The sequence below is a fragment of the Xyrauchen texanus genome, chromosome 34, assembly GCF_025860055.1.
Source record: "Xyrauchen texanus isolate HMW12.3.18 chromosome 34, RBS_HiC_50CHRs, whole genome shotgun sequence".
NCBI lineage: Eukaryota > Metazoa > Chordata > Actinopteri > Cypriniformes > Catostomidae > Xyrauchen > Xyrauchen texanus.
Window position 1 is genome coordinate 40,403,677 of NC_068309.1, and position 19,992 is coordinate 40,423,668.

The 19,992-nt window shown below is 39.7% G+C and overlaps 1 protein-coding gene across 1 annotated transcript in view; it reads right to left on the reverse strand.

The window, feature by feature from the left end:
- Nucleotides 1-5,281: 5,281 nt before the first annotated feature.
- LOC127627411 (GTP-binding protein SAR1a-like) overlaps nucleotides 5,282-19,992 on the reverse strand; it is a 39,944-nt gene continuing 25,233 nt past the window's right edge. Inside the window, exons 3-7 of the mRNA XM_052103752.1 lie at nucleotides 16,054-16,173; nucleotides 13,444-13,509; nucleotides 13,269-13,372; nucleotides 13,054-13,185; nucleotides 5,282-7,136 (exon numbers count right to left, since the gene is read on the reverse strand). Coding sequence (XP_051959712.1) covers nucleotides 7,020-7,136; nucleotides 13,054-13,185; nucleotides 13,269-13,372; nucleotides 13,444-13,509; nucleotides 16,054-16,173 — 539 coding nt within the window. The 3' untranslated portion in view covers nucleotides 5,282-7,019. The remainder of the gene's footprint in view (nucleotides 7,137-13,053; nucleotides 13,186-13,268; nucleotides 13,373-13,443; nucleotides 13,510-16,053; nucleotides 16,174-19,992) is intronic.

Here is a 19,992-nt window from a genome sequence, read left to right on the forward strand (position 1 = left end):
GGTCTGATTTTATGTCAAAAGTGCAGTAACAGTGTTTACTCATTTAGCCCGGCTCCAGATAAAGTCTTTACTTGCTTGCTAATACTTAAGGGACTATCCCCACAAAACAAAAAAACAGCTTAAGCTTTTATACTTTTTCCAAATGTTATTTCACAAATGTTTAAGAGAGTGATCATTTATGCGAAAATCAGAGAAGAAGAGTTAAGTGTGATGATATGACTTAAAATTTGTCTTATTGTTTATTATTGCGATTGAGTAATCTGAATGATAAAAAGCGGTGAATTGTTGTAGAAATGTTAATACTCATTGATCAGTAATAGTCATTGCAAGGGAATGCCCCTGTGTCTGAGGAATGCAGAGGGGGAGGATCTGCTTCTGTTAGAGACCTTGGGGAAAAGAGGTATAAAAAATAAGTCAGCCCTCCCCTTCAGCGTCTCACTCATGGCATATATTAATTCCTGTGTAATGACTGGGTCCTTCTTGCAAGGATAAATTCTTTTAAAAGACTGTTTGATTCAGAGTGTCTCTTACGCAGTGATAATGGTTGTTTAATAATTTTTTGCCACAACAACAGCCTCACAAGTACAATGATCACACTCATGCTCTCAAGAGAGCAGCTCGGAAAATGGAGCGCAAGTGGAAGAATATAAAATTAGAAGTATTTTGTGGTGCATGGAAGGATAGTGTCTGTAGCTACAGACAGGCACTAAAAGCTGCCAGGTCAGCATATTTTAGCAAGCTCACAGAAAATAACCACAACAATCCTAGGTATTTATTCAGTACTGTGGCTAAATTGGTTGGGAATAAAGCCTCAACTGAACCAGATATTCCATCGCAGCACAATAGTAATGTCACATTACCTCAGAAAACATTGTTTCAAATTTTCCTCACATGCAACTTCAATCCTTCACTGTCATAGGTCATGAAGAGCTAACAAAACTTATTGAAACATCAAAAGCCACAACATACACTCACCTAAAGGATTATTAGGAACACCTGTTCAATTTCTCATTAATGCATTTATCTAATCAACCAATCACATGGCAGTTGCTTCAATGCATTTAGGGGTGTGGTCCTGGTCAAGACAATCTCCTGAACTCCAAACTGAATGTCAGAATGGGAAAGAAAGGTGATTTAAGCAATTTTGAGCGTGGCATGGTTGTTGGTGCCAGACGGGTATTTCACAATCTGCTCAGTTACTGGGATTTTCACGCACAACCATTTCTAGGGTTTACAAAGAATGGTGTGAAAAGGGAAAAACATCCAGTATGCGGCAGTCCTGTGGGCTGAAAATGCCTTGTTGATGCTAGAGGTCAGAGGAGAATGGGCCGACTGATTCAAGCTGATAGAAGAGCAACTTTGCCTGAAATAACCACTCGTTACAACCGAGGTATGCAGCAAAGCATTTGTGAAGCCACAACACGCACAACCTTGAGGCGGATGGGCTACAACAGCAGAAGACCCCACCGGGTACCACTCATCTCCACTACAAATAGGAAAAAGAGGCTCACCAAAATTGGACAGTTGAAGACTGGAAAAATGTTGCCTGGTCTGATGAGTCTCGATTTCTGTTGAGACATTCAGATGGTAGAGTCAGAATTTGGCGTAAACAGAATGAGAACATGGATCCATCATGCCTTGTTACCAGTGTGCAGGCTGGTGGTGGTGGTGTAATGGTGTGGGGGATGTTTTCTTGGCACACTTTAGGCCCCTTAGTGCCAATTGGGCATCGTTTAAATGCCACGGCCTACCTGAGCATTGTTTCTGACCATGTCCATCCCTTTATGGCCACCATGTACCCATCCTCTGATGGCTACTTCCAGCAGGATAATGCACCATGTCACAAAGCTCGAATAATTTCAAATTGGTTTCTTGAACATGACAATGCGTTCACTGTATTAAAATGGCCCCCACAGTCACCAGATCTCAACCCAATAGAGCATCTTTGGGATGTGGTGGAACGGGAGCTTCGTGACCTGGATGTGCATCCCACAAATCTCCATCAACTGCAAGATGCTATGCTATCAATATGGGCCAACATTTCTAAAGAATGCTTTCAGCACCTTGTTGAATCAATGCCACGTAGAATTAAGGCAGTTCTGAAGGTGAAAGGAGGTCAAACACAGTATTAGTATGGTGTTCCTAATAATCCTTTAGGTGAGTGTATATGTTAGATCCAATACCAACTAAGCTCTTAAAAGATGTATTCCCTGTAATCTCAGAACCTCTTCTTAATATCATTGCTACCACTTTGTATGTGTAAATGAGGAATTGTCAAACCAAACAAAAATTAAGCGCCTCTGCTTTTCTATGCTTCCCTGGGAGATATTATCAGGAATCATGGAATAAATTCCCACTGTTATGCCAACGATACCCAACTTTATATTTCTTCAATACCTGACGAAAATTTCACAATTCTCCACAAATCAAAGATTGGATTGCCAGAAATTTCCTTTAACTTAATTCCAACAAAACAGAGGTAATAATTATTGGACCAAAAGCCTCTAAAATTAAGTCTAAAATATTGTTTGACTCTCGATAGATGTACTGTTACATCATCTCCTACAGTGAAGAATTTGATACCGATCTGTCCTTTGAAAATCAAATTACCAATGTTTGTAGAACAGCATACTTCCACCATTAAATTATGACAAATGTTCTATGTTGTTGATGCCGAAAACTAATTCATGACCTCAAGACTAGATTATTGTAATGCATTACTGGGAGGATGTCCAGCAAGATCAATAAATAAACTTCAATTGGTTCAAAATGCAGCAGCCAGAGTGCTAACAAGAACCAAGAAATATGATCATATTAGCCCCATTTTATCATCGTTACATTGGCTACCTGTTAAATTCCATATTAATTGTAAACTTCTGTTAACTACATACAAAGCTTTGAATGGTCTAGCTCCACAGTACTTAAATGACCTTCTACCGCATTATGATCGCAAAAATCTGGCCTGTTAATAGTTTCTAGAATATCAAAATCCTCATATTTGGCTCCTAAACTATGGAATAGTCTCCCTAACACTGTTCAAGTTGCAGACAGATTCACTCTGTTTAAGTCTAGACTATAGACTCATCTATTTAGCCCGGCATACACCTAATTTATCCTTCAACTCACAATTAGGCTGGTTTAGTTGGGTCTGCCAGAACCAGAAACATTGATTATGATATATAACTCTGCAATAAATTGAATGGAATCTATGATAATATTATTCTATTTGTATCCCAGTCTCAACCTCAGGACTCCTATATTGAGTTGAGGTCACCAGAAGCGGTTGGATCCACAGTGAATCTGGTTATTTTTCTCCATTAACCAACATCTTATGGAGTTTTGTGTTCCTTGCCACGGTCACCTTTGGGTTGCTAACTGGGTTTCTTTTTTTTCCTTCTCTCTCCTTTTCTTTCCAATTTGTCATTCCCAATGCGTGCCACAAAGTCGTCATGGTGGCGTAGTGACTCGCTTCCATCTGGGAGGATGAATCTGTTGCCTCCGCATCTCAGACCGTCAATCCGCGCATCTTATCATGTGGCTTGTTGAGCACATTACCGCAGAGACATAGCACATGTGGAGGCTTCATGCTATTCCCTGCAGCATCCATTCTCAACTCACCATGCGCCCCACTGAGAGCGAGAACTACATTATTGTGGCCATGAGGAGGTTACCCTCATGAGGAGTCAGAACTCTACCCTAGCAACCGGGCCAGTTTGGGTGCTTGGGAGACCTGGCTGGAGTCATTCAACATGCCCTGGCTTCAAACTCACGACTCCAGGGGTGGTACTCAGCGTCTTTACTCACTGAGCTACTTAGGCCCCCTTGTTCACTGGGTTTCTAAATACAGTTATAATTGAATTACTTATTTTTACACACAATTCAAAATAGTATTTTATCAAACTACACAATGACTCTTAAGACATTATAGATATTACAGTTGAATGTTCTTTTAATGCATGATTTTCTGTAAAGTTGCTTTGTGTTGTGAAAGGTGCTATACAAATGAAAATGACTTGCCTTGACAATAACCTCAACCAAGCATTACCTAAAGCTGTGGATTAGACCTGAACAACTTTCAGAAGGAATTTTGAACTATTCTTTCTTAGAGAATTGCTTGAGCTCAGCCATATCCTTAGGATATCCGGTGTGAACGGCTCTCTTGAGTTCATTCCACAGCATCTCTATTGGGTTATGGTCTGGGCTCTGACTGGGACACTCCAAGAGGTGGATATTCTTTTTTTTTTTTAAGCTATTGTCCTGGGGCATCACCAAACGTCTACTGAGCTTCAGCTGGCACACAGCCAAACTGACATTATCCTGTAGAATATCTTGATAAACTTGGGAATTATTTTGATGATGGCAAATGGTCCAGGCCCCGAAGCAGCCCCAAATCATGATGCTTCCTCTACCACACTTCACCGTTGGGATGATATTTTCATTTTGGTATGCGGTTTCCTTTTTTTTCTTCATACGTACTGCTACGTTTTCCTCAAACAATTCAACCTTAGTTTCATCGGTCCCAGTAGCATTGTGGAGCGTCAAGGTGGTCTTTGGCAAACTTAAGGCACACAGCAATGTTTTTGTTGGAAAGCAGTGGCTTCCTTCGTGGTGTCTCGCCATGGACATCATGCTTGTTTAATGTTTTCCGTATAGTAGACTCATGAACAGAGATGTTAACCAGTTCCACTGATTCCTTCAAGTCTTTAGCTGTCACTCTAGAGTACTTTTTACCATTGTGCACTTTGAGCTGGATCTTGGCTGGATGGGCACTTCTAGTGAGAGTAGCCCCAGTACTAAATCATCTCAATTTATAGACAATTTGTATAACTAAGGACAGATGAATATCTAAGCTCTTCGAGTTAACTTTTTAACCCTTTTCATCTTCATGCAAAGAAACAATTCTTGATCGTAGGTCTTCTGAAATCTCTTTTGTGCAAGGCATGGTTCTCGTCAGCAGATGCTTCTTGTAAATAAAATAGCAAACACAAAATGTTTGAGTGCTTTTTATAAGGCAACGTAGCTCTAACCCACACCTCCAATCTGGTTACATTAACTGGATCCCAGGTTTGCCGACTCCTGGCTCTGAGTTTTTGTTGACACCATTAGCATAGGGATTTACATACGGTTTCCAACCTACCCAGTGAACGTTTGAATGATGTATTCAATATGTACGAGAACAATTCAATAACTTGCGTGTTATTGGTTAAAACAGATTGTGTCTCTTCACTGTTATAACTTAAAAGAAGATAAAACCAGATTTTAAGACAAATTGATACAAAAATGCAAGTAATTTCAAATGGTTCACATACTTTATCTTGCAAATGTAATTTTACACAGATGAGATTTTATTACACTAAAATCATGTTAACATGTACAGTATAATGTTTACATCTTGTAGCTAACCAGTCCCATTCACTTCCATCTATCGGCAAACAGCTATTACCTTCTGCTGCCAGCCAAACTGCATCTAAAATAAAGAGATTCTTGGGATATTTTTTACTGACATTGGCTGGGCTGATGTATTCGTAAGGAGACAATTATGTATCTAGTTTTTTTACAGATATGATTTATCATGGTATGGACTACTGAAATTTAGGTACCGTGACATCCCAAGCTGATTGTGTACAGCAATAAACAAGTAATATGGCGAACAGCTGCTACGGCCATTAAAAAAAACAGAAACCAAAATTAAATCATTCTTGAGACATCAATAAATAATATTTATAGAAACGGTTACAGACTGAGTTTGTTTTCATTGCAAACATTTATTACAATTTTTGATGCAAACAATGTTATCTCTCATAAATGGAACCGCTCATGGAATGATAGATGATACATGGAGGGACAGAAAAACTAAATCAAATGCATTGATGTATGTGCCATTCCATTAGAGCTCAATAGAAGAGGAGCATGAAGATGCACTGTGGCATTTCATCCTGCGTAGGATGATTTGCACTCTCTGTATTAAAAAAACTCAACAAAAAAAAATCAATAACCATGGAACAAGGCATGCATAATAGTTTTTTAATCCACATTAATCAAATTAAGAGCCATTCAAGACAGATTTTTTTAAAAATCCATGTATGGCATTTATATAAATTACGCATGGTCCATGTCATTGATAACCATGCATAAGTATTTCTCACACCACAACTCACCCTATGCAAAAACATCAAGGCAAGATCTGTTAACCAGCAATAGAAAAGCTTTAAACATCAGCATTGTATTTGTGCCTCAATAAGATTTTCCACTTTGTTACTACGTATTTTGTTAGCGGTTAAATATAATTATGTATTTGTGTGAAAGGCGCACTGCCCCCCTCTGACCTACCCTGACAACTACCAGACACTTGTGGTCAGAATGATATTCTTCCATTTACTCTGCCCTGCAGTTTATTGCCATAACTTTCTAAATTCAATATCAAATTAAAAAAAAAAAACTACAGTTCAGTATCCATTTAAAGAGGCTTTGGGAATGAGATTATAATGTGGCAGTACAATTTCCAAAGTTGCTGAAACAAAAACATATGGAGTTCAGACAGACCACACTGATGGACACTGATCTCAAAGCCTGAGGCCACATGTGACAGGAAGACAAACACTGGAGAGAAGTCAAAAGCATTTCCTGTTTGAAGTATGTATTGTGATGTGTAGAGTTACACTGTGTTCGCCAGTACACATGTAGCATCATTTACAGTCGCTGCATGTTTTTTGCAGCTTCATATGAGAGAACAGAAAACAGATGAATGGAAAAAAACATCAAATTACAGCGTAAATAAAAGTGACGTAAATGAAAAGATGAATGGTTTTGGATTTAGCACATTTGCAGAATCACTGCTAGTTTGTTATTTTCTTAAGAACTAATGTGAGAAAAGAGTTGCTGAACCGAACGCTCATGTCCAATAACAGTCTATTGGAGGTGAGTATCTGTGTGTTTCTGAGAGTGAAGGCAGGCTGTGTGTGTGTGTGTGTGTGTGTGTGTGTGTGTGTGTGTGTGTGCATGTGTGTGTGTGTGTTGTTCTAGTCGATGTACTGTGAGAGCCAGCGGAAGCCCTCGCCGTAGCCCTGTCTCTTCAGCACGCTGCACATAAACACCTCCAGTGGTCTCGTGTTCAGTTCTTTGAGGGGGATGTTGCCCTGAAACACATTAAACCACCATAAGACATTAATATACACTGCACAATTCCATCCTATTGCTAACAGATACATGTATTTAAACGGCTCATATTATACTATATTTCCCCTCAGAAATCACTGGGAGTGTTGGCAAACAAAAACAAAATGTGAATGTAGTTCTTCATGACTATTTTTCACTCTCTGACACTAATGGTGCAACAGCAAAAACAGACGTTTAAAGGAATATTCTGAGTCTAAAACAAGTTCAGCTCAATCAACAGCATTTGTGGCACAATAAAATGCATTTCAACTCATCCCTCCTTTTCTTAAAAAAAAAAAAAAGCAAAAATCTGTGTTCCAGTGAGACGTCAATGGGATTTAATTTGTAAACATTAAAATACTCACTGTTTCAAAAGTACAGACACAAGACATAAACAATATGTGTGTTAACTTGATTTTACTGTCATTAAATCACACACTGACCACATCTGTGTGAAGATATAGACAATTTACAGCTTTGCTACCATGATGATGTAATGTAAATAAACCATAAAATGACAATTTAAACAACTTTACAGTTCAAATAATACACAAGTTGTATCAGAAGAATTAATGTAAGTGCTTTTATAAAATTAAAAGCTTCACATTTCGGTCTTTAAACCCTCAAAACTGACCCCTATCTGAGGGTTGTCCCCCTAAAATATCATTAAAATATGTGTATTGTAAATAATATAATGATATATTCTTAAAATAATTGTTTAAGAAATAAAATAATACAAATGCAAACGGGGCAACAACAAAAAACCCCTTGGTGTCCCCTTCAAAAATTGCTCTTGAGAATTGTTATGTTTATTGCCCCCCCCCCAACATTTTGATGAAATTTTCACCCCTGCTCTTAAGCGCTTATTGGAATGAATCAGCAGACACAGTCTAAATGAATGAATGAACGTAACATTTATATAATGCTTTTCTGACACTAAAGTGCTTTACAGAGTGAACAGAGGACTTTCCTCAACCACTAACAATGGGCAGCATCCACCTGGATGATGCGGCGGCAGCCATAGTAAGCCAGTACACGCAACACACACCAGCTATTGGTGGAGAGGAGAGAGTAGAGTTATAGAGCCAATTCAGGGATGGGGATTATTAGGTCATGATTAATAAGGGCCAATTTGTCCAGGCCACCAGGTTCACACCCTACTCTTTTTTTTGAGGAGTGTCTGGGATTTTTATTGACCTCTGAGAGTCAGGACCTCGGTTTAACGTCTCATCCAAAAGATGGTGCCTTTTTACAGTATACTGGGGCATTAGGAACCACACAGACCGCAGGGTGAGCACCCCCTTCCAGTCTCACTAGCACCTCTTCCAACAGCAACCTTGGTTTCCCAAGAGGTCTCCCATTTAGGTACTGACCAGATTCAACCCTGCTTAGCTTCAGTGGTTAACCAGTCTAGAGCTCCAACAATATTGCTCTAAAGGATACAGACTCCTCAAAAAAATTAATAGAAGAAATCATAATGCTTTATATGGGAAAGCAGCTCAAAGAGACATTCCCTCTCTGTTTACTCTAGAAACTGCATGTGCATTAGCCTGAGAATGATAATTTTTTGGGAGATTAAACAACATTAATGATACCATTATTGTCTGAAATTACTCATTTTAAAAATTGCAATAAACTGTAAGGTTGACAAACAGTTTGTGAGACTACAGTCTTAGTATGACCAGAGTAGGAAATTGACAGACCATCTGACAATACCTATATGCCCATCTAGTGACGTGATTTTCTTTAAAGGGACTTTGGAATCTCATGAGTTTGCGAGTCTTTTATCTGATTCCAGTCTAAAGAAATTCAAACAAATTACACACTGAATCAGAGCAATTACAGAATTAACATTTGACTGATTTCAAAGATACATATTCACAAACTATAAAAAAAAAAATGCATATAGTATTAAAATAGTAAACACTGGATCATATGAACGTCATTATTTCAGTGCCACAAATGAACATTTTCTTTTTTTTTTAATCCCCTTTTCTCCCAATTTGGAATGCCAAATTCCCACTACTTGGTAGGTCCTCGTGGTGGCACGGTTACTCGCCTCAATCCGGGTGGTGGAGGACAAGTCTCAGTCACCTCAGCTTCGAGGACCGTTAAGCCGTGCAGCTTATCACGTGACTCGTTGTGCATGACACCGCAGAGACTCACAGCATGTGGAGACACATGCTACTCTCCACGATCCACACACAACTCACCACACACCCCATTGAGAGCGAGAACCACTAATCACCACCATGAGGAGGTTACCCCATGTGACTCTACCCTCCCTAGCAACTGGGTCAATTTGGTTGCTTAGGAGACCTCAAATCAATCAGCTCACTTTATTGTCACACTACCATGTACACAAGTGCAACAGAAAGTCTTGTGTGCAGTTCTGAGCAACATAGCAGTCATGACAGTGACGAGACATATACCAATTACAATAAACAACATATTACACAACACAAATTACATATCTAATGTACACATAATTACACAATAACACAATAATAATAATAATATACAATGTACAATAAACAATACACAATATAGAATACACATACAACAAAAATAAAAAATAAAAGAGTAAATGAAAAAAAAAATATATATACAGTAGTTATATTGTGGAGAATATATTTGACAGTCCATTGTGAGATATAAGATTAATAAAGTGCAGTGCTGATTATAGATCATGAGGGATCAAGTGTTCAAAAGTCTGATTGCTTGGGGGAAGAAGCTGTCATGGAGTCGGCTGGTGCGGGTCCTGATGCTGCGTTACCGCCTGCCTGATGGTAGCAGTGAGAGCAGCCCATGACTCGGGTGACTGGAGTCTCTGATGATCCTCCAAGCTTTTTTCACACACCGCCTGTTATATATGTCCTGGAGGGAGGGAAGCTCACCTCCGATGAGGCGTCTGGCAGTTCGCACCACCCTTTGCAGGGCTTTGCGGTTGTGGGCGGTGCTATTGCCGTACCAGGCGGTGATGCAGCCAGTCAGGATGCTCTCTACAGTGCTGGTGTAGAACCGTGTGAGGATGTGGTGATTCATTCCAAACTTCCTCAGCCATCTCAGGAAGAAGAGGCGCTGGTGAGCCTTCTACACAACGGCTTGTGTGGACAGACCATGTGGACAGACCATGTGAGCTCCTCAGTAATGTGGACACCGAGGAACTTGAAGCTGCTGACTCTCTCCACCGGTGCTCCATTAATGGTGATGGGGCCGTGTTCTCTGTTGAGGGAGAGGTTGTGCTCCTGACACCAAGTCAAGTCAAGTGGTTTTTATTGTCGTTTCAACCATATACAGTTAGTACAGTACACAGCAAAACGAGACAACGTTCCTCCAGGACCATGGTGCTACATAAAAACAACAAAGGACCAACATAGGACCACATGAGACAACACAACGAAATAAAATACCTATATAAACTACCTATATATACCTATATAAAGTGCACAGCGTGTCAGAGTGTGCACCTCCTCTCCATAGGCTGTTTCATCATTGTCAGTGATCAGACCTACCACCGTCGTATCGTCAGCAAACTTAATGATGGCATTGAAGCTGTGTGTTAATGATGGCATTGAAGCTGTGTGACTGCCACACAGTCGAGTGGTGGTGGTGTAAGCACATGACTGGTAATCTGCCCATTCTAACCACCTGACGTCTGCCTGACAGGAAGTCCAGGATCCAGCAGCAAAGTGAGCTGTTTAAGCCCAGAGCCCGGAGTTTCAAATCAAGCTTGGAGGGCACTATGGTGTTGAATGCTGAGCTGTAGTCTACAAACAGCATTCTCACATAAGTGTTCCTTTTTTCCAGGTGGGAGAGAGCAGTGTGTATTGTAGATGCAATGGCATCATCAGTGGAGCGGTTGTTGCGGTAGGCAAACTGCAATGTCCAGAGAGGTGGGCAGCACAGAGCAGATGTGATATATGATTAGCCTCTCAAAGCATTTGCTGATGATGGGGGTCAGAGAAACAGGGCGTCAGTCATTTAAGCAAGTGATTTTGGCTTGCTTCGGTTCATGCACAATGGTGGACGTTTTGAAGCATGTGGGGACTTCAGACAGGGAGAGGGACAGGTTGAAAATGTCCGTAAAAACACCAGCCAATTGGTTCGCGCACGCTCTGATGACGCGGCCTGGAATGCCGTCTGGACCCGCGGCTTTGCGGATGTTCACCTGTCGGAAGGATCGGGTTACATCCACAACAGAGACGGAGAGTGAACATCATCTGTAGCATCAGCCGTGAGTGCTCTCTCCACGAGGGCAGTATTATTGTCCTCGAAACAAGCATAAAATGTATTAAGCTCATCCGGGAGAGAGGCAGCAGTGTTCACGGCAGAGTTTTTATTCCCTTTGTAGTCTGTGATGATGTTAATTCCCTGCCACATACTTCTAGAGTCGTGGTGTTGAACTGTCCTTCAATTTTGTACCTGTACTGGCGTTTGGCTGCTCTGATAGAGTTACGGAGGGCATAACTGGCTTGTTTATGCTACTCCGCGTTCCCGGAATTAAAATCGGAGGTCCGCGCATTAAGTGCCGTGTGAACATCGCCGTTAACCCATGGTTTCTGGTTGGGGTAGATCCGTCTTGTTTTGGTCGGAACAACGTCCTATACGCACTTCCTGATGTTGTCATAGGAGGCGTGATCAAAACAGACTTGTAGCGTAGAGTCTAACTGGTCCGACCAGCACTGGATCGTTCTGAGGCTGTTTCAGTTTCTGCCTGTAAGCAGGACGGAAGCAGAACGGAAGAGTGGTCTGATTTGCCAAATTGGTGGGCGGGGGAGGGATTTGAAGCCATCCCGGAAAGGAGAATAGCAATAGTCCAAAACCTGGTCTCCTCGTCTGTTGAAGCTGATGTGTTGGTGGTATTTTGGTGCGATTGTTTTCAAATTGGCTTTGTTAAAAGTCCCCAGTAACAATGAACGCGGCCTCAGGGTGCGCGGTTTCCTGCTCACTTAAGCTCCCATACAGTTCCTTCTGCGTTTCCGCAGCCGGGCAGCCCAGACAAAGGGCTCCGCTGGCGTGTTTGTAAACAGCGGGTCGGCATTGAGGAATTTGAAGTCCAGTTTTCGGTGTGTAATTGCAGAACCAATGTCCAAAAGCATTTGTCTGTCGTATACAATAAGGCAGACAAACAAAAAACTGTAAACAAAACAAACAATAAAGTGTTGTGTCGGAGCTCGCAATGACTGGAGTCACTAAGCACATGCTAGATTCAAACTCGCGACTCCAGGTGTGATAGTCAGCGTCAATACTCGCTGAGATACCCAGGCCCCCACATGTACATTTTCTTTAATAAAAGACACAAATTGTAAAATGATTATCTGGAGTTGAACACTGAGGATTACTACAAACATGATTGTTGTGTAATCTAATTTACACAAGGTGAGGGATCACGCCACAAGCAAATGGTGATAAATCTAAACCTCAAACCATAGTTTTAAACTACTAAAATCATCTGGATTCTTCAGTTTTAATGAACAGAAAGGGTGTTTTTGTATGTCACTGCATGCCCAACAAATGTCTGATTTCAAACAACAGGCAAGTAGTTTGCTCCAGTATTTCACATTGCTTTATAAAACACTATATTATAAAAGATTATGAGGTAAAATAGGTTTGTAATGCATTTTCATTGTATTTTCAGCTGCGTTCGGTGCGCTACTCGCAGCAAAATATAGGGTCAGCACCAAAACTCTGGGACACTCCTGCACTACGTGGCAATGCATGGCTCGCGTTACCAGTGTGAATACTCTAACCTATTAACACAGGTGCCAAAAAAAGATGTACTGCTTTCGCTTTCTGTTTGAGAAAACAGGCCTATAGCTCCAAAGCATCCATGTCTAGATTAACAGCATTGAACCGTGTTACTGTGCTGACTGTACAAGAGGTGCTGTGTCTTACCTTGCCTGTTGTCTGACCATACAGTCCAAAGATTTCACGCAGTTTCTCCTCACTGATGGCATCAGGTTTGTCAATCTTGTTGCCAAGTATCAAGATAGGCACATTTCCAATGGTTTCATCTGTCATGAGCGCCTGGGATTCAAACACAATTTCAGCTATAACATCATGTTCATTTGTACATTATGAGTATTGATAGAACTGCTGAAATGACTCACATCGAGCTCCGTTTTAGATTCAGCCAGTCTGAGGTGATCTACACAGTCAACAAGGAAGACGATGCCATTGATGGCGGGGAGGTAGTTCTTCCACACACGTCGAGCTGTTCAGAATGATAAAACAAATCAGCACACGAGTCATCTCATTCAAACACATGTGAGGTGGGATACTTACCCTGAGCATGACCACCCAGGTCAAAGGTTGTGAAGGTCATGCCAGCAATCGTCAGCTCTTCTGAGGCTGTCAGAAAAAAAATCAAACAACAACAGTCATCAAAAATCAATGAACAATGAAAAAAATGCACTCAATGTTGGAAATTCATCATGTACCTGTTCATTTCTCTTAAGGACCCTATGAAAACAAAATTAGACTTGTGTCATTTTGTGCAAAATTTAATAACAGGCTTTTTATACTGTCATTGTGCTGAAGACAATCTAAATGATTAAATATTATCTGGAAAATATCTCTTTTTTAAATATAAACTTTTACATTTAAACTAAAATTATTTCTAGTTTATATAAAGTAGAATAAAAAATTTAAAAAAAGAATTTTGCCCAATCAAATGCTCTCTACAATCAGAATGTCTCTCCCCTAATACCACCTGCCTCGGAGTAGCATTAACAAGTAGAAAATAATGGTTCACGGCTGTTCCGTAAACTAAAGTTTGTCAGAAATTCAATATGTTCATCAGCAAGGACAGAAACTCTACTCGTCAAGCCATTTCACAAGATGAACTTACGACAAAAAGTCTATTCACACAGTAAAAAATGAAAAGAAAAACTATTTCACCACCTGTATATTAGGCTGTTCTGTTGCTTTCTACAAACATTTATACCAGTCTCCTGCCCTGCCCAGCAGTCAGAGCTAGAGATTAATATATTGATCTCTGTTAAAGCATTTATATGTCTAATTTGGCATAACTGTTTCATTATGTCCTTTCCATGGTGCTGATGCATTTTGTGGAGTATACTGCATAATCTGTGTTTTTGTTTCGAGTGAGCTCTTTCTCCCAGGTTTCCTTGAGACCAGAAAGAGAATGTGATTGTGAGGAGTATAGCAGGGCATATATTGAAGATATGTGGCTATGTGATTTCAGAAGTGATATTAGATCCTTTATCAAAGTTTTTTTGGGATGTTGAGGAAAGGATGCAAATTGTACTATAGCAAAGTCCCTTAATTTAAAATATCTGAATAGATTGGATTTAGAAATATTAAACATACTTAACAAGTCTTTGAAATGTCACAAATGTGTGATTGGAAAAAAGATCACATGAAATTACTCTTAAGCCTTTCTCCCTGAACTGTACAAAAGTTTAATCCAAAGTGGGAGGTACGAATAAATGGTTACCACAGATAGTGTGTTTAATCCTAAATGCTGAGGAAACGGTTCCCAAATTCATAGCGAGGAAAGCACAATCAGGTTGTTGGTGTACTTAGAGGGGCATAGTGAACTGGAGTCAAGAACCAATGCGAGTAACGAGGAGGACTTACAGGAGTTAGCTTCTATGATACACCAGTTAATCTCTGGGGAAATACACCATGCATATATTTTCTGGATGTTAGCAGCCCAAAAGTAAAAAAAGCATATTTGGCAGCGCAAGACCCCCATCTAGTTTGGTTCTTTGCAGAGCTATCTTCTGTACACGTTTACCAGCCCAGATATACAAAGATATAATGGCATCAAATTACTTTTGAAATGAATGAATGAATTAATGAAAAATGGGAAGGGTCTGAAATATACATAGGATTCGTGGTAGGATGTTCATTTTAACTGATTCAATCCTGCCTACTAAGCAATGTGGAAGAATGCTCCACCACTGAAGATCTAATTGAAAGCAATCCATTAATTTAGTAAATTGTCTTTGTATAGTGATTGGAGTGAGTTTGAGCTGTGAACCCCTAAATAAAGAAAACCTGTGGGAGACATGTGAAAGGGAAGCATAGAAGAAGGGATTTGTTTTGCCAATTAGTTTATGGGAAAACACTCACTTTTAGCAAAGTTCAACTTGTAACTGAAATAAAACCGAACTCATTCAACAGATGTATTATGTTATCAATGCAGTTAAGCAGGTCTTGAACATATAACGAAGAGATCGTCTGCTTATAATGAGACATAATGTTCCCTTCCTCCTCTATGATTACCTGAAAATACTGAAGTAGATTTTAAGGCAATAGAGAGAGACTCTATAGCCAGAGCGAAAAGTAAATGTGAAAGTGGGAATCCCTGACGGATGCCACAAAAGACAGAAAAATAAGGAAACACTTCAGAAATTTTTCCCACACAGGGTGAGGGGGCGGAGTATAGTAGACGTATCCATGAGATTAGTTTAGGTCCGAATCAAAATTTTTGTGAACTATGAATAAGTAGTCCCATTCTACCCTGTCGAAAGCTTTCTCAACATCTAGTGAGACAACCATTTCCGGCATTGATGAGCTACATGGAGTAAGGATTATATTTAAGAGTCTGCTTAAATATTTAGGTGAACTGGGGACACCCATTGATGAGGTGGACAAATATCAGTAAGGTGTTAAACAGCTGGTACAAAGTTTTGAGGTCACAAAGAGTTCACGCAGGCAAGCTGTTTTGAACCACTGAAAACAACCTCAAAAACATTTTTATCCAGATTTTTGTCAAAATTACGTCACACCCAATCGATCTTCGATTTCGGTATTCGTAAATTGGTGATATTGGTCAACACATTCATTACGCTACTATTGATGTTTGTTCAGTTTAAAGTATTGATGAGTAATCTGTTTTGTTAGTGAGGGAAAGTGTGCACTTACTGGGGTGTAAGGTTGGCACATGCTGACCCAGTCTGTCATCTTTAAGCATGTGAAGTAACGTCGTCTTGCCAGCATTGTCCAGTCCAAGAAATACTAATTTGCCAGACTTCTTATACAGCCCTGAAATAGAGAGAGAGTCAAGAATTCAGTGCAAACACTTCAAGACCTGCATCAGGCAAAATTCCTTCAAAATGCAGTCAATACTATACAATCAACCATTATTGTGAATTTTTTAATTACTGTCATTTGCCTAATTGACCCCTAATGACCCCCTGATAACTGAACACAGAGATGAGCTGATGACCCCCTGATAACTGAACACAGAGATGAGCTAAAGACCCCTGATAACTGAACACAGAGATGAGCTAATGACTCCCTGATAACTGAACACAGAGATGAGCTAATGACCCCCTGATAACTGAACACAGAGATGAGCTCTAATGACTCCCTGATAACTGAACACAGAGATGAGCTAATGACCCCCCTGATAACTGAACACAGAGATGAGCTAATGACTCCCTGATAACTGAACACAGAGATGAGCTAATGACTCCCTGATAACTGAACACAGAGATGAGCTAATGACCCCTGATAACTGAACACAGAGATGAGCTAATGACCCCCCTGATAACTGAACACAGAGATGAGCTAATGACCCCTGATAACTGAACACAGAGATGAGCTAATGACCCCTGATAACTGAACACAGAGATGAGCTAATGACCCCTGATAACTGAACACAGAGATGAGCTAATGACTCCCTAATAACTGAACACAGAGATGAGCTAATGACCCCTGATAACTGAACACAGAGATGAGCTAATGACCCCCCTGATAACTGAACACAGAGATGAGCTAATGACCCCCTGATAACTGAACACAGAGATGAGCTAATGACCCCTGATAACTGAACACAGAGATGAGCTAATGACCCCCTGATAACTGAACACAGAGATGAGCTAATGACCCCTGATAACTGAACACAGAGATGAGCTAATGACCCCTGATAACTGAACACAGAGATGAGCTAATGACCCCCTGATAACTGAACACAGAGATGAGCTAATGACCCCCTGATAACTGAACACAGAGATGAGCTAATGACCCCTGATAACTGAACACAGAGATGAGCTAATGACCCCTGATAACTGAACACAGAGATGAGCTAATGACCCCTGATAACTGAACACAGAGATGAGCTAATGACCCCTGATAACTGAACACAGAGATGAGCTAATGACCCCTGATAACTGAACACAGAGATGAGCTAATGACCCCTGATAACTGAACACAGAGATGAGCTAATGACCCCCTGATAACTGAACACAGAGATGAGCTAATGACCCCCCCTGATAACTGAACACAGAGATGAGCTAATGACCCCCCCTGATAACTGAACACAGAGATGAGCTAATGACCCCTGATAACTGAACAAAGAGATGAGCTAATGACCCCTGATAACTGAACACAGAGATGAGCTAATGACCCCTGATAACTGAACACAGAGATGAGCTAATGACTCCCTGATAACCCCCTGATAACTGAAAACAAAAAAACTCAGATTCTTGAGAAAGGATAAAGCAGAAGAAAAAAAAAATAAGAATAACTGCAGCAGTTTTGACCAAGTACTGTAAATGAGAATCAGTCACAGGGCTTGCGTGAAGGTGTGCTGGATGAACAAGAAAAGCAAGGCCAGCAAGAGCAGATGAGACTCTGATTGTGTGCTGTAGAAACTGAACTATGAGCAGAAGACACTTGATATATGACTCATCTATCCCACCCAACAGCTATACATAATGCTGTGCCATCTTATTAAACATGAGTCAATACAGACAACCTGCCTCATGTTTGACCCCACCCATATTCTCATCCTCCCTTCCCAAATACAGGTTAAGGTATACTTCATACAAAAATGTACATTCTGTTTTTATTTATTTACCCTAATGTCACTCCAAACCAATATGGATTACTTTTTTCCATGAGACACAAAAGGCAAACTTTAGAAAGTCTCATGATGCACTTTGCTCATGAGATGTGATGAGAACCAATGAGGTTTGATGTTTTTGTTAGGTGCCAAGCACGTATTGTATTCGTTTATCTAGGCCAAACTCTATAGTGCCACCACCAGTTTTTCTCACATAACTTTTGAACCATTTTGCCTAGAAACAATAATAACAATAATTTTTGTCTCATTTCTCTTCTCATGATGATTGTAATTAATCCCTTAAATTAAAACTCCACCAATTACAGTAGCTGTCATCTTGGATTGTGACAATTGTTTTTTCGATTGGAATCCTACAAATGCTGTTCAACTTGCCTGAAAATATCCTCCGACAACTGATACATGCATAGAGCATGTGTATAGTCCTCTGCACATGTGTCAAATGCTAGACAGTGTAATAGAGCTTCAAATCATGATCAACATCGACTTCTACTGTATGAATATATTCACCTCATATCTACATACAATTGTTAAAATATTTTATAAAGCCATTTTATTTGGTTATCACATACATGCAACACAGAATACAAAATTCACAGTAATTGCGTCATTCAGAGATACATATTTTCACTCAAGTCGAGCTACAGCAGTCGAGAGCATTCTTGTGCTTGTACTACCCAGATCGCAAGCAATGCTTGTCAGTAAGAAAAAAAGCAATGGTTATCACATTACCTGTAGGAAACGTTAAAAGTAGCAGCACAGTACACTAGTGCACCATTTGTAGTACAGGTTACAGTGTGAAATATGACAAATATTCAAACACTGGCCATGATAAAGGCTAAGCTATTTCATTTATTATTGTCATTGATTTTGCAACGTCATTGCTAAAAACATAACAGCATTATGAATATACTGTATAGACCATTCAATTGCAAGGCAACCATTGGTCCATCTCAATAACAGGTCAATAAAGAGTAAATAGATAGGGCTGTCACGATTATGAAATATGGCTGACAATTAATTGTCAAACAAATAATTGCGATTATGATTAATTATCTGTTTTAGGGTGTAAAGCGGTCAATGGAAAGGAGGCGGCGAGAACCGGCTTGACAATATAAATAATAGTTTTAATGATAAACTTAAAAAGACACAAACACAGACATGACAGACATGTCCGTAAACTCTCTCTCACACGATCCTCCGCAATCAGCCTTTATCCCTCTCGAAGGCTTGATTAGCCTGATAATGGACCGGGTGTGTATGATCACAACCCGGCCCCGACCTCCGCCCTGCCACATAGGACTTTCACGATTAATTGTCATATAAATTGTCATACTTCTTAAGGTGCATGTGTGCTTCATATACCGTAAGATGTAATTTATGCCATTACATATTGTACTACAAATTCACAAATCTAATATTAAAATGAGAATTTCCTTTTAAGGTATTAAAAAGTCAAGTCAAGTACATTTTATTTGTATAGCGCCTTTCACAACACACATCGTTTCAAAGCAGCTTTACAGAAGATCAGCATTAACAGACGATAAAACTGTAATGTCGATGAATCATCATTGTGCAATTAGATAAAATACGATTCTTAATCGTGTTTAAAAATAATTAAACAATAATTGTATTAATAACCCCAGTGAGCAAGCTGTAGGCGACTGTGGCAAGGAACACTTATGAAATACTAATGAATAACATGAAAAATAATGTTTTAAATATCAAAATATTTCTAAATGCTTAAAATATGTATCTCTCCTTTTGGTCAACTCTAGTTTTGGTAATTTTTACATTTACACGGTTGTATTTTGGAACTCAAATATGTTATTATTCATATTTTATTATATTTATTAATATTAATATGAAATTATATTATTATATTTCTGTCCTAATTTCTTCACATTCACAGATTATTTTAATGCATGATTAAACCCACGAGCCCTTTGTCAGTAAGCAAAACCTTTGAAAAATCCTTTATTTTATTACTCCACAGA